The sequence below is a fragment of the Poecile atricapillus genome, chromosome 5 (assembly GCF_030490865.1).
Source record: "Poecile atricapillus isolate bPoeAtr1 chromosome 5, bPoeAtr1.hap1, whole genome shotgun sequence".
NCBI lineage: Eukaryota > Metazoa > Chordata > Aves > Passeriformes > Paridae > Poecile > Poecile atricapillus.
The window spans coordinates 38,766,791-38,782,599 of NC_081253.1; the positions used below are offsets into that span (position 1 = coordinate 38,766,791).

A 15,809-nucleotide genomic window follows, 5' to 3' on the forward strand; every position below is an offset into this window, starting at 1 on the left:
TCATTCTGTTCATTCACCTTCTGGGAAACACGATCTTCCACCATCCTCCTACCAGGCACACTCTCAGGAGCTTGTCTGCTTGTTAGACTGCACACAGAAAATCAATTTATTCCTAAAAACCACTGTTTATACAACTGAGCCAACTCCAAGAGTTTAAAACAATCCACCTCTAAATAATACCTGACACAGGTATGTCCCCCCAGAACACAATGATGGGGAGCAAATGACTGCCAGCACTGAAAAGCCAAGGGAAAAAGAACAACAAACTTTTTTTGACATTTAATCTTAAAACAGCATCGTGACACAAAGCAGACACTGGGCTGACTGCAGGGATCATTCCTGGGGCTCGTCCCTGGAATGTGACACAAAGAACAGCCTTTACCCAGTTAACAATTCTGTATTTTCACAACCACTGAGGCCTAGGACATTAAAATGCTGGGAGCTCTGTGAGAGGAGGAGTGACAGGGACAGGCTTCTCACCATAAAACAGGACAAGTGGGATCTGCTTGAATACATTTTAGAGTAGAAACAATTAAAACCTTTCCAGAAACTCATGTTTCTGATGGTCTTACCCACAGCTTGCTATGGGCCAAAACCTGCTCCACGCTTTTGGGTTCTGAGCACATTTTATTCCATTCCTAGCACGGGTCTTGCATATCATAAAGCCACAAAGAATTTACAGTGCCAGTTTCATTCCTCATGGCAGCTCTCTAAAGGTGCCCCACAGGTCCTCTACGGATTGCAGAACACTCTTAAAAAAAACACATGCAAAGGGAAAGGAACAGACGCAATATTATAACGTACCCTCACACTTTGCATTGCCATTGCACCTTCTACTGATGAGTTCAGAAAAATTAATGAATTAATTTTCAATGCTCCTGTGAGGTTGTTAATTATCTGCTATCATTTCCCCCATTTTTCAGAGGTTAAATGACCCAGGGCCACAAAGGAAGATTGTGGCAGACTTGAAAATAAAACCCAGATCTCCTGACTCCCAGTTCTATCATTATGTCTTTTCCCAGAGCAGCCTTTGGGAAGACAGCAGAGCTTAGTGAACTACTTTGTGTTTATTAGAGTTGGCATAATTGTCCCTTTCTCTCCTCCCCTTTCCCAAGACAAAATCTCCTCTTTAGTCCTTAACACAGATCCATCACAGTATCTGTGTCTTCAATGTACTCACTCAGCCCTCAAGAACGTCTGCCTGGCAATCCCTGCTTTGAAGACATCAAATACAGACAGAAAAACTCATTTGGTTAATTATGCAAAGTCTAAGGTGAGTTTTGGAGCCATGTTGGGACCTCCCAAGACATGAGACTACAGAGCAGAAGACTACATTGTAATTCAGTATTTTAAAACCACAACAGAAAATGAAAACATGAGCTGACAAAAGTTGTATTTTGTGCTGTCTTAAAAGAAATCTCTCCTTCCAAATCAGCTTCCGTGGTGTTTGAAATCCCCTTTTTCCTGGTTTTCACAATCCAGAAAAACAAGGAATATTAATAAATTATTTTGATGATCCACCAAATTAAAAGCAATGGTTGATGTGAGCGACAAGAGTTTGAGACTGAGTGGGTTTTACAAACTTGAGATTTAGGCCAACACAGACTCAACACAAGCAGTGATATTTTTATGCTGACATCTTCCACCTAGTCCATGAGTTTTTGAACACAAGTGTCCAATCACCTTCTAACCATGATGTAAAACCAAACCTTCAAAAGAGAACATCCAGACTTCTATGCAATCATGTCAGCACCAAAAGCTCTACTCTCACCTCAATGCCATCTGAGGAAACTCCAACCCCACGCTGTCACATGAACCTGCTGAAAAGTGACTTACTCTGGGAACCAAAGAAGTTCTCTTCCACTGCACCTCTCTCAAAGGTATGGGCTGCTAGCACAAAACAGGTGCCAAGTGCACTCATGTGACACTTCACTGAACAGTGATGAACCCAGCCCAGCTTCCTCTTCCTTACTGCCATACTCTGGTAACCTTTATCCCAAAACCCTCATGATAGTATTTATTCAGGATTAAATCCCACTTTGTCCAGGTGCTCCAAGGTGTGTATTCCCATGACATATCAGACCACTGAGCCAGAATCCCCAAGCAGATATCAGGAGGGCCAGACCATAGAAGGCAGTGTGCCTTTCTTTTCCTGTCCCCCTCCTCGATGTGTTCAGCTCTAGCACAAACTCGTTACTTAGAACCTTATTTAAAAATCATTATTTCCCAATCCAGCCCTAAGATTTCCACTTCTCAGCCCAACTGCAGGACATGAATCCCACACTAGGCACTAATGCTGCCACCCCAAAACAAGGACTGCTGCTCTTGCACGCCGTGTGTGCCACACAGAGCTTCTCCAGCACAGTCCCACAGTTCTTCCCATCTACAGCGGGCAAACCCCAAACCAGACCTGGCAAAAGTCCTTTCATTTTCCTCAGGGATAAAGCCTCAGACTTTCAGCAGACTAGCAGGGGACAGTGACAAAGAGGAGGCCAGCAGCACTCAGTGAAAATGCTGAAGATGTCCCCACCCGTGGCAGGGGGATTGGAGCAGATGAGATTTAAGGGTCCTCCCAACCCAAACCATTCCATGGCTCTCTGGTCCACGAAAAGCAAAGTCTGAAAGCTGGGTTAGGCACATGAAGCCTCCACATCCTGCACCTCTTGTCCCCCCATTGACAGACAGACAGACAGACAGACACCCATCTTCACACGGATCCTGGCCTGCTACCTGGCCCACGCTGGAGCCGTGCAAGAGTTGTCTCTTCAAATGCATCCTACATGCATCAGCTGGTCGCTTAAGTTGATTAGCAGGGGGCAGTTAAATTACTATGCTAATCCATGTATTCTCAGCACTGTTTCCTTGATATGGATATGTGTATATGCTTACTGGGAAGCCTTGATTAGTTCAAGCTTCAATGTGTCAAAGGCTCCAGATTCTTTCCAAAGAATAATTTTAGCTGTACTCACATCCCTAAAGTGTGGGAGCTGATTTGAAAAGGTACTTACCTCTACCATATGCTATTTTTCTTTAAACAATTTGCATTTCAAAGGAAATATGGCATTTATATTTGAATGAATATCAGTATGTTGCCAGAACTTGTCTCAAATGAGCAAAAAAAAAGATGCTGGTCTCCTATTGAACAAAAATGTTTTCATCTACCAAAGGAGCATCAAAGAAAGAGTTCCTCTTTCTAGCTCTAGACAGCTTTATTAAAACTATCTTTTCTGATGTTATAAAACACCCCGTTACGGCCGCGCTTACAAAACGTTCAAACAATTAAGCCCCACAAAACCCATCCAAATTAAGATTCAAGGTAATTTCCAGGTTTGGCCACTGCTCAGCAGACGAGCCCCTAAGAAAAGTGAGCGTGCTCACACAAAATCCCATTTGAATACCCATTTATTCATAAATCACCGCAAAGAGCAGGTGGAGGCAAGAGGAATTAAGCCGAGGTGTGTGGAGAAGCTGAGGGAAACACACACTGGGGGCAGAAGGAGAACAAGGGAGTCACTCTGGCTCCTCACACACAGCCCTTTTGGATTTCCAAAACAACAGAGCAGAAATGCAAGACTTAGAAATGAAATGAAAATAATCAGGATTCACACAAGCACGGGACCGGACAAGATGTGAACAGTGTGTGTCTAGTAGATAAAAGCCAAAAGGTAAAGGGTCTATTGTAAAAATGATAATAAAATATGCAATTAAGATTAATAGAAATGATGTCTTACACATATGCACTGACTTGTTCAACAAAAAAAGAAACCACTCATGGTTTTGGTCACGTCTGCTCCTGTAATGGAACAGTACAAGGGACAGCATGTCAGCAATCCCTTTTTTGCTGGTTTTTAACTTAATCCAGTGAATTATCACAGGTTAGTGGAACAGACACATCATTTCAAGCCTTCACCAACTATGCCACCCACTAATTACAAATGCAGAATGAATGTAATTCACAAGCAGACCCTGAGAAGTGAGATACAAGTGACACAAACGATACTGGGCACAAATGATTTCCATTCCCCGCTGCAGACACATCTGTAGTTTCCTCCAAACAAATCACCTACCAGAAGTTACATTCACAAGTGCAACTAATATACTCCTGGATTTATGAGACGAGCAGTCAGTGCAGGAGTTGTGAAGCAGAACTATATTTTTCTATGAAGCAGCAGCCTATGAGACTCGCAGGGGGCTGCACAGAAAGACTGAATCAGATAAACTGCAGCCCTACTGCTCTGCTTTCACCATGTTTTATTTGTGCCAAGCTCCTCATGTTCATGATGAGTTTCTCTGAAAAAAAAAAAAAAAAGAAAAAAAAGAAAGAAAAAGAGAAGGCAATAAACCTCTTCCTCTTAAGGCCAGAGGGCTGCGCTCACCAGCTGTTAGAACTAATGAAAAATACATTAGAGTTGTGGGTCAGGAAATCCTGACTCTTGATATCAGAGGGTTAATTGTTTCAAATCATGTTGGGTCAATTTGTGTTGCAGGAATTCTGCCTATTCTTGAAATGCCCTCTAATTCAGCACTGGGCACTGTCAAGTAGGTTAGATTGGCTGTGGATGCCCCCTCCAAACCCACACCCAGCACTGCTCCCTTGAGCCTCTTCAGGATGGAAAGGGAAAGGGAGAAGCCCCGTTGCTGGCTGCAAAAAGATGGGAAGCATTCCCTTCCCATCCACAGCTCTGCATTATGCTTAGAATTCATGCCCAGAGTTGTGCAGAAACATTTCCAGTGGACAAACCTTTCCTGAGAAGTGTCTGACCATCCCAGCTGTGCTTCCTGCCTCTCCTTCACCTTGGGACCAGGAGCATTTGAGGATGGCTCTCCTGGGTTCCATCAGCTCGCTGCCTCAGCATCCATCTCTTCCAGGTGCATCCCGCTTTCTGTGCCCACTCTGGAGATGGTGTGCTGCACTGAAATCTGGGAAAACAGCTCCTGGCCTCTCCCACTGAGAGAGTCCCATGCTGGCAGTGCCCAGGTGTCTGGCCACATTCTGAGGGGACTGTGAGACCTGAAGAGCTCTGAATTTCATAGCCAGGCTCTTGAGAGGGGTGAAGTTGCCTCCAGTATTGCCATGGATTCTATTTCATCCCCACAGCAGTTGAATATAAAGTTGAAGGGTCTCTGCCCTGCCTTTATCAGGCACCTCCAACTCCCTGAGGTTCCTCACACATAAAACATGATGGAGAGGGAGGGATGGAAATAGATGATATTTCAGGTCTCTTCCAACCCAAGCCATTGTGACTCTGACAAAAATCTCTCCAAACCACACCAGTTCCAGTGCTGGAACTCTCCCTCAACACACTATCACTTTCAACACCACAGCAGTAAACTCACTTCTGAGTTTCACTTAGTTTTGAGACTTTTTTTTTTTCCCCCAGAAGCATTTAGTTACTGAACAAAATTCCTAAGGACAAGCAGCTGTTCCTAGAGGAAACCCTTCCATCTCCATCCCCGCTGAACTGGGCTCGATTAGCAGCGCACAAACCGAGCGGGGTCAATACTAATGAACAAACAAGGCAGTGCCAAGAAATATCCTGGCAGTGAAGGACGTGGTGCTGGGAGTATAACGAGGAAAGCTATTATTCTCAGAGCATGCCAAAGCAACACAGCAAGTGTGGAGGAAAATTAAGTCATCAGAGGAGACATCTCTTCTAAAAGAAAGTTAAACCCAAGATCTTCACCACGGGCTTCTGCTTGAGATCCCTGACTATTTATTCTGCTGTGATCAAAGCCTGCTTTCCTTTCCTGGCAGGAGTATTATTATTATTATTATTATTATTGTTGTTATTATTATTATTATTATTATTATTTTGTAGTTTTAACAAATAACAGCAATAAGTAAGATATGCTTGGCTTTCTGGGCAAATCCTGACTGAGGTTATCTGCCTGTTCAGGGACTGCAGCTTTAAGATTCAGAAGTGAGTGTTTTCCTGGCAAAATCTCTGCTTTGTGTCACTCTTATTTGGCTGTGAATGCTGACAGGAACCACGGATTTAACTCTGCAAAAAATAACAGCAGAGTTCCAAATCATTCCGAGGTAGGTACAGCGGAGCATGTGCAGAGCCCTGAGGCAAAGGATGTAAAATGCTTCTTAATCCCTTCGACTGTCTGTGGAAATTATTAATAATGGGACTGGAGAGGGGGTGCTGGGTCCTACCTGGGCGCTGGATCGGGACTGCTGAGATGAACTTTGGGAGCTTCCCAAGAGCTCCAGCCCTGCCCAAACCTGCTCGGGTTAGGGAGGGACCACTGCTGGCATTCTCCGCCTCTTCAGGAAACAGAACAAAGAAACTTTATTTTCGCAAAAGAGACAATAGATACGAATGCGAGATGACTTTTTTTCTTTTTTCTTTTTTTTTTTTTAATAGCTATTGCCACTGTAACAGCAGCTAAGTGAATGCATGTCTGCAGTGTGAGCAGTTTTGATAAACAGCCTCTGCGGGCCACACAACGGGGATAATGTATCCTTAAGTACTGCCAATGAGCTGCCATTCTGCACAGCCAATTACTTCTGTGCGTCTGTCACTCAAAGGAAAAATGACTGAGCCCATTAGATCAAACCTTTGTCACTGTTCCTAATGCACTCTTAGGCCTCATTAATCTGAGGGAGCAGCAACACAGCCGCCGGTGCCTCATTGCCTCCCCCACAACAGGCCCACGTGAATCTTCTCATCTCTCCCCCAAGTGCACCACGTTAATCAAGCTCTCCTTATTACCCCGCTCCCTGTCACGCCGGAGAGCGTTCTCTCTCTTAAATGCTCTCATTATGGTCCATCTTTAGAGCCGGCTGAGTGGAAAAAAAAAAAAAATTAAATAAAAAAAAAAAAAAATAGAGGGGGGGAAAAAGAAAAAAAAAATCCGAGCCAGAGAGAGAAAGAGAAGAGGAAAAAGCAAGTCCGATCACATTAATATTCATGACAATAATTAGTATTCTAGGTCACTGAATATTCATGCTATTAGTTTGGTTTTTTATGGGTTTGCTGGATGTCCTGATTGCTGGAGTGTGGAGGAAAACAGCATGGTTGGGACTTTAGATGTCAACGGCAGTTCAATACTCCAAACACATTTGTGAATTTTTTTATTATTTTTTTTTTCCTCCCCCGTTTGGTAAATCAGCTTCAACCCTCCCGATGGCTTTAATAGCTTAAAATCACTGGGGGGAAAAGCATGGACAATCCTGCAAAGGTCTGAACATCCAACCAGCTCGTGCTGTGCCTTGTGACTGTCAAGACACCGGGATTTCATCAGGTGGACAAGGCAGATCTGGGATTTTATCCAGGATACGGCGCCACGGAGGCATGAAAATCATCCAGAGGGAAACAGGCACCGACCGCAGGCTCCAGTCACCTGCCTGAAGCTCCACGACACATTCCTACCCTTCACCCACCTCATCATCATTAGGGATTTGCCCATCTCGAGAAAGGATCCTCACTCAGCTCGTTTTTCCTTTTTTCTTTTAGCCTGAAGAGAAAAATCTCAGCAAACTCATTTTTCTCAATATTTAACTAACGCAGTTATTTTATCAAATATTTATTTCATTATTGCTAATATGTCCCCTGCTCCCTTTCTCCCATTATTAAGGAATATAGGGTGCTAACAGTAAAAGTTTGTGCCTCTCTAGTTCTGGAAAGGGCAAATCCTAGTCCAAAGGAAATGGAGAAAATGACCTTGAGGGATCCCCCTCTAGTGGGATGAAAGGGAAATCTCGGATGCACTTGAAATTGGGCTTTTTACCTTTGAAACGAGCAAACTGCCAACTTCTCCTTCCCACCACTGCAGCTGTATATCACTGAACCAACAGCAAAGCCACCCAGATGGAAAACTGACTGGGGTGATTAATGACAAAAGTAAGTCACAAACTTGCATTTGTGATCTCTGGCAAACGCATAAAAATCGCGCTAAAGTTGAAGTGCGGAAAGTTTTGTGTGAAGTCACCTCATGTCCCTCGGCCAGCTCCAGAATTGGTGATAAATAACTCCCAACCACCAACCTCTGGCCTTGTGGGAACCAATACCAGGTCACCTCCAAGGAGGGAATTTAGAGCAGATTCCAGAATTGAGTTCAGTTCATTTATTTGCATAGAAACCCAAGGTCCACAGGCTCTGGAAAAACTGCCCACTCTAGTGAACTCTTGGCTTGAGAAACATTTTTCCTCATCATCAGCCCGACTGTAACATCTGAATCCTCACAGTGACCCCCAATTAAGAAAGATTATTACATGATCCACAAAAAACACCGAGGATTTGATAGATGATCACAATTAATAACAGACAGGAACCTCACAGTGATAAGAACGTGGAGCTGCCGTTCTTGCAGCATCTGAAATGTCACAAGCAGTTAGCAGATAACAACCTTCAGCACACTTAATGATGGCCCTGGAACTAACACATTTTGGGATTCTTCACATACTGTACAGTCCCCATTTTAAAGAAATTTAATAGCACCAAATTATTTAAATGAAGTGTTAATCAGGAAACAATTTATCTCTACACCATAAGCTATTTTTAGACGTGAACTTTCTACATCAGTGGCTCTTGCTACAGCTCAGGCATTGGGTTGTTTGGAGAGGAGAAGAAATAAATGACTCCTGGGAGAGATTTCAGGAATAAGTTCACCTTCAGGTCAAGCAGCTCAAATCCAACCCAATTCAGGAGTGAATGAAACCTGAACCCACTCCTGGTTCCAAAGTCAGGCTGAGCCAGCTCCTAAAGGGCAGAGAGGCTGGCCAGTGGGATGCACAGGACTCTGGCCTTGCTCCCAGCTAGAAAACAAAGCTGGAACTGAGCAAGTCCAAGAATTACCCTTTTCTGAAGGACATCCAACTGAGCTGCATCAGCAGAACGATGCTCAGTGCCATGTAAATTTAATTTAAATTTCAGTTACTTCAGCATCGTTTGTCAGCTTGGATTGAAAATACCACAGAAGTGACATAATTTTAGATTAAAGGGAGTAAACATCCATTTCCCCCAATGCACAGATTCCTACCAAGTGTGGTGTGGTGTGATTCCTTACAAGTGTGAGCACCTTCCCTAAAGCCACAGTTAACAACTTGTTATTTAAAATCTCTACAACATAAATAACACAACTAAAACAATCCTGCATCTCTCTGTATTTTCTGGGAGAAGCTGCCACACAGAATCCCAGCTCTTACACAATGAACCCCAAACTGCACCTCCAAGAACCCAAGAAGAGATCAGTTTTCAAATCAAAGTCAACCTTTTTCCAGGCAAGGTGCTTGGCTTTGCAACAAGCAGGAGCAGCCCAACCTTCTACTCCTTTCCCTGCTTTCTGACAGAGCACAGAAAATACTCCCTTTTCCTGCTGCTGTTTCACTTCCAGTTTGTTCACTGTCCCACCATGACTGTGACAATGGACTGTGACTTGATGTCAAGGGAAAAGTATTTTTCCCAGCCCTTGTGCCAGTGGAAACCCAGCAGGGAAGAGTAATCAGGAGTTTTTTAAAGTTGTGTATTCTCATCAAGGTCTTATTTCTTTCTTTCTTTATTTATTTATTTATTTTTACATCTCTGAAACACAAACTCTCAAGGACTGGAACTTGGCTTTTTTTATTAAGATGATTTTTTCCCAGAGATACCTCCTTCCAGAAGCTTGGGATGTAAAGACATTTATGGATCAGGAGAGCTGTCACGAAGAGATGGTTTTATATGTCTGTTTGTCCAAGTCTTTAAAATCAGAAAAACAATCTTGTTCAGCTCAGAAGTGCCCCAAAGTGTGACAAAATTCCATGTGATAGGAATGACAGACTCCTAAACTTTCCCTTCTGTGTGTGGCACCTACATCAGGTAAACCCAACAGAAAACGCTGCGCTTGCTGCTTGGCTGCTGCAACTCGTAGTGCCAAGGAACTGAGTTTGCCCCTCCTGAATTCCCAATATCGCCCTGATCAGCCTCATTCCCTCTATTCTGCTCACAGCACTGCTATGGGAAGCACCTTGGGAAAGACCTTCCCCTTGTGGGAGGAAATTGAAGGTGTCTGATCAATCACTGAGGTTCAAAAATGCTTTAGAGAGGGAAGGGGATGAGAAGAAGGAAGAGCTCGAGCTGCTCACAGACCGTGGGAGGATCACAAGAGTGGGTGAATTGCAAGAAATTACACTCACAGAAAACTATTTGCTGAAACATGAACTTAAAATATCAGTTACAGGCAATCAAATAAGCATTTAATTAAGAGATTTCTTGGAAAAGTTGGCACTGAAATGCAGCCTTAAGGGGCACCTTCCAAGGAGTGTTTAAGTGTCAAATGAAGGCATCAACAATGCTGCAGCCAAGCCAATTTAACTGTTTTGGGGAAGAGGTAACATGAAGCAGAGAAAATACAGCCAATTTACAGGCCTAAAAATCAAATTATCAAGTGCTGATTCCTCCTGTTTAGTCTAAACCTCCTCCATGTGGCAGAGCCGTGTACAAAAACCTCCCAGTGACAACCAGTAAGTGACAAGTTGAGCCCTGTGATCAATTTAAAAGCATCACACAGGCTCAAGACACCACTTTTCCCAGCACTAACAAGTGAGGGGAAGCTCTGAGGCAGCAGCACAGCCTCAGGGATCATTTGCAGGTGTTTTGAGCTGCATGGCAGAGAACTGCAGCGATTCCAGGTGTCCTCCTGGCACTGCAGAACTCAGCCCTGAGTACCTACATGTCTCCCACCCATCAGTGACCACTGTCCCTGACCACATCAGGCAGGCACAGCTTGGGACAGTGCCCTCTTTTTCTTTCTTTTAAATCATTTTTAACTGATTAGCAGCTCCTTTTTATGTTTGCTTTTGAGCCAATAACAAGCAGCAGATGCTGGCCAGACATCAACAACAGCAAAGTCTTTTGGTATTTCTAAACAAGAGGATGAAGAAACCAAGAGGGAGGAGAGAAGCTCCAAGTGTTCCCCTAGTGTTATTTGAAAGTCACTATCTAAACTTCCCAGCATTTGGAATTTCTGGCATAATTGACTTCTTTCTGTACCTCAGGCTGGCCAGAACACACACACACACACACACACACACATTGGGAGCTGCCTGCTGTGAACTGGCATGGAAAATTTCCCTCTGACCTGGCAATCCTAGTAGATGCCAAAACATGCAAATTCCATGCTATAAACTTTAAATTCTTACATATCTCTAACTGTGTTTCCACAAACTTGCTTCTCTGAAGCTATCATGTCATTTTTGACTGTGTTCAAATGTGTTAAAAACTGAAATCTCTTTATTTAAATGTCTCACCTGCAGTTTATTGACTTAGTGCAGCGCTTTCCTTCCCTAAATTAGGAAGTATATTGAAAACCAAAGCAGTCCTCACATCTAGTCATGTAGTTATATAGTCAACTGGAAAAAAACAACCCAACCATGAAGAATTTCCTCATATGAACTCTTCCAGCACCAAGTCACAACCTGAAACAAGAGTTTGATAAAATCATGGTTTCAGACACCTCAGGCCCCAGGCCAAGATCTCCAGGGGTGTCTGCTCAGTGGCATCACTTTAAAAATCCATCTCAAACAATACCATTCAGAGCTGGAAAGAAAAAAACTTCCCTGTCTTCCCCTAATAAAGAGGAATGCCTCAAAAAACCAGGGAATTACACTTTGGCTTGGAGGACTGGGGGCTGGAATTGGATGATATTTAAGGTCCCTTCTACCCCAAACCAGCCTGATTCTATGAAGCATGAGACAGGTAATTATTATCATCCAAGAGAAGACACCTTAATATCCAGGAATCCTAGGGCTGCTCATCCCAGTGGGTTTTGCACAGGGACAGGACTGTGGGGATGGTTTTTCTGGCACATGTAGGAGGTGTCTACATTACCCACAAATGCAAAAGGCACTTGGCATTTTATGGATGTCATCCCAAACATGCTGACAGAACTTCCACTAGACCGTTATGGGTTTTGTACAAGCTGTGCATTTTACAAGATAAATTGTCTCAAATGTTTTCCCTTAATGCAATTTTTTAAAATCCACTTAGCTGTATGGACAAGTACTTCAGCAAACAATAAACGTCTTTGTTTAGAGCTCAGAAGGAGCTATAAACCACTTCCATCAATAAATTAAAACAGCTTTCCAAAGAAGAATCTTGCTGTTAGGAGAATGCATAATACTGAACTTTCCAAAAGTGGAAAGAAGGGCTGTGGATCTCACCAGGAAGCCATAAAAAGCCCTTTCAGATCATACAGCATTTGCTTTTCCCAGAGTATTAGATAAGAGATTGTAAATTCCTCCCATATGTTAATTACTGTGAAATTATGTAGGGCTTTGGCATGTACAAGATAACAAATACACAAAGACAGGCACTGAAGGCTGCTCAGAAACTCAGAATCTCTCCTGGGGGACAGATGAATAGTCAGGGCTTAAAAACTTCCCCATCAGTGGGTTTGTAAATCCCAAAATGGTTTGGGTTGGAAGGGACCCTAAAGCTCAGAGCTTCCACAATACCAGGTTGCTCTGAGCACCACCAGCCTGGCCATTTCCAATTATTGAGAGATATCCATTCCTGTCCCAGCTGTTGAGGGTAATTCCCTACAAACACTGGAAATGCAGGCTTTCTGCCATTTTTTTTCCCCCCCAGCAAGGTCTTCTCTTACCTGAATTTGGAGAGATGTGTAAACTGCTCATGTCTTTGGAGAGGCCGTTGGTTTTGGGGCTGGAGATGGGGGCACAGGCTGATGTGGCTCGGGGTGGCCTCTTCCCAGGGACCTTCACAGTGGTTCTCAGCAAGTCGATCTCTTTCCCGTGAACGTTCTGCATGTAATCCTGCAAAGAGAGGAAAAAACCCCAAACCCAACATCAGACAGGGATGATGTTAACCAGGATTAATAAACCTGGTTTCACAAGGCTTTGGCCCTACATCCTCTGCCAGCACCCACCATATGGTTTTTCCTTTCCTTCCATGTTCCTGATAATCCCTTCCACACTTCTCACAATTAACCCCAAAAGTCTGGAGCTTTCTCATGAATCCTCCAACTACCAGCTGGGTAAGAGGTGATTCACAACACAGCCATGGGTGGGAATTCACCAGCCAAAGGTCCCAAAGAGAAGGAGAAGACAAGGCTGAATATCCCTGCTGAGCACATTGACTTGTGTCTCCTCTCTGCCAGTGCTTTATGCCCTCATCTCCTTCCCCAAATTTGGCTGGAATGCATCAGCAGGCACCAAAGTTACAGAAGGGAACCAGCAGGGAAGGTTTCACTAATTCCAACTTTGTTTCCTTAGAATATGACCCTTCCTGAACCTAACCAAAACATCATCAAAGGGGGAAAAAAAATCATGCAAATTGCATCTGATTAGAGCAAACACTGGGAGCCAGAAATGGAAAAGGCTTTTGCTAATTCTTGCTTGGAAAGCTCACAAAGGGGAAATAAACAGGAAAGCAAATGGATGTGGGTGTTTTTCATCAGAGGGCAAATTGATCCTGGGACACACCAGCACAGGTATTACCAGGAGAGATGGTGAATGCTACAGCCAGCACACAAGACACCTAAGTTCTCATCTCCTGGTACACAGGGCTGTGGTCACTCACATTCCAGAAAAAAATAATTGAAACTGGAACAATTATGAGGACATGAAAAGCAACAAAAGAGACACTCTTGTAAAGGGACAAGCACAGGAGGGTAAAATCAGGGGTGAAAAGGGGCAAGAGCACTGCACAAAAAGCTGCCCAGAGAAGCTGGGGCTGGCCCTGGATCTCTGGAAGTCTCCAAGGCCAGGCTGGATGGGCCTTGGAGCAGCCTGGGACAGTGGAAGGTGTCCCTGCCCATGGCAGGGGATGGAATGAAATGAGCTTTAAGGTCCCTTCCAACTCAAACCATTCCAGGACTCTGGGATTAAGGACCCCAAGAGAAAAAAACAGTGATTTGAGGCGGCTGGGAGAAGATCTGGGCTCCCATTTCCCAAGAAATTTCCTGAATTCACCCAAAATCTGTATCACTGCTGACACAATCCAGGGAGCTGATTGCTCCCTCATCAAGATTCTTTCACCTTTGGCAGTTTTTACAACACAAATTATTTCTTCTGCTCAAAACCCATCAAAAATCTGGAGCAGCAATAATTTCTTCATAGTTAACAGAAATCAGTGATAAAACCCTCAAACTAAGCCATCAAGGAAGCTTATTTTTCCCAAGCTCTGTGAGAATTATTAACAAGAAAAGGTGAGGTCTGAACAATTTGTGGGGAGAGGACACAGAGCTCTGCTGCCAAGAGAAAAACAAAGGCAATCCACTCAAGAAAATTCCTTTACTAGGTGCTGGAGAACGAACAACTTTCATCCATAAATTATGAACCTGGCAGCACTTTCTTCCTTGGGTGTCACTTCTTCACAAATTAAAATACAATAAACAGAAGATAATTGAGCATTTATAGCTTGTGGGCTCTAAAGTGAGGTTTAATCAGAGAGTGACTAAACCTCGGCACGTGCTCTTTTCTAATAGTTTTATTTAATGTACAACCAACTTCAACTGGAGAAGAGGGTTTTGGATCCGATTCAGGTGAAGGGTGGGTGTGATCTCCCAACTTGAGATGTGGCAGGGTGTTATTGAAGGTTTTTATAACTGGGAGTAAAGCAGGCTGAGGTGAACCCCAAAACCACTGGAGGAAGGGAGGGAGGGTCGACAAGCACAAAACCAACGCGCTGCAGCCGCCGTTAGAGCGACGCGCCCGAAACAACAACAGATGCCGGGTAGGTATTAATGTCAGCTTAAATATTTATGGGGATATATCAAATGTAAATAATAAAGGGCCTTTCATCGTGTGCAGGATGCACGGCGATAATCTGCGGGTCTCCCCGAGGAGGGGAGGGCAAGGACCGCGTTCCCAGCCCCGTCAGATCCCCGCTCGGGGAAGGAAAGTTCAAACTACAAAATGATGCCGAGGCTTCAGAAGCGCAATGGAGGGTTTGATCAGATTAGAACAGATGAGGGTCTTGCTGTCATCTGGAATATGCTGTGTTAAAGAGAAGACAGCAAGCTGGATTTTGATATGCAAATGGTACAGGGATAACTCCCCGAGATGTTAGTTGTAGAAAATGCTGATCCGAGAAAAAAGGGGAAAAAAACCCTTTAACAAGGCATGAGGGTAATTCAAAGCCAAGTACTTTTAAACAGCACTTAACAAGTCCCTAGAGCCCACTCAACAGTGGGCCACCCCAGACGTGCCATCTTCTGCCCCTCAACAGCTTGAAAAAGTAGTAATTGCGAATCCATTTGCATTTTTCTTCTCAACTTGCCCACGTTCATCATTCAGCAAGGCAGGGGAGAAAAAAATAATAAAAAAAAAATAAAATTAAATCCAGCAGCAAAGCAGAGGGACCCCTCCCCAAACATGTGGCTCAGAGGAGACGCGGGCGCCCCGATCCCCCGCACCCCGCGCTCGCACCTCCGCCGTCGCTTGTTTTTTACATTTCGCTCCTAATTATGTTGCATCTATTGCCATACACTTAATTAGCTGCATTAATGTGATTTCTTTTCACATAGTCAAGCAATTAAGAGCTATGATTGAGTTTCATTCAATTAGCCTCAACAAACATGCTAATTGATGTCCCAGATGCAAATGAGGTGCAGTGAGAGAAACCTGCTAGCAATTGAGAGTTGTGGCGGGGGGACCGGAGCTCGCAGCTCGCTGCCAGCAGCACGGCTTAACACGGCTCCCCCTCCTCCCAGGGCAGGGGGGACACCAGCCATTAGTGCCTCCGTTGTCCCAAAGAGATCCCTACAGGAATCACAGGACTGAATCCAATCGGCGCCGTCTCCGGTTCCGGCAGCTGGAACGTTCCGCCCATCCCGGGATCTACCCGAGGTCTCCATCCCCG

At 44.1% G+C, this 15,809-nt stretch overlaps 1 protein-coding gene across 7 annotated transcripts in view; it reads right to left on the bottom strand.

The window, feature by feature from the left end:
* AGAP1 (ArfGAP with GTPase domain, ankyrin repeat and PH domain 1) overlaps positions 1-15,809 on the bottom strand; it is a 308,994-nt gene that overhangs the window by 98,481 nt on the left and 194,704 nt on the right. For all 7 annotated transcript variants that reach the window (XM_058839370.1, XM_058839369.1, XM_058839368.1 and 4 more), the window contains one exon: positions 12,592-12,760. In XM_058839370.1, the coding sequence (XP_058695353.1) occupies positions 12,592-12,760 (169 nt within the window). The remainder of the gene's footprint in view (positions 1-12,591; positions 12,761-15,809) is intronic.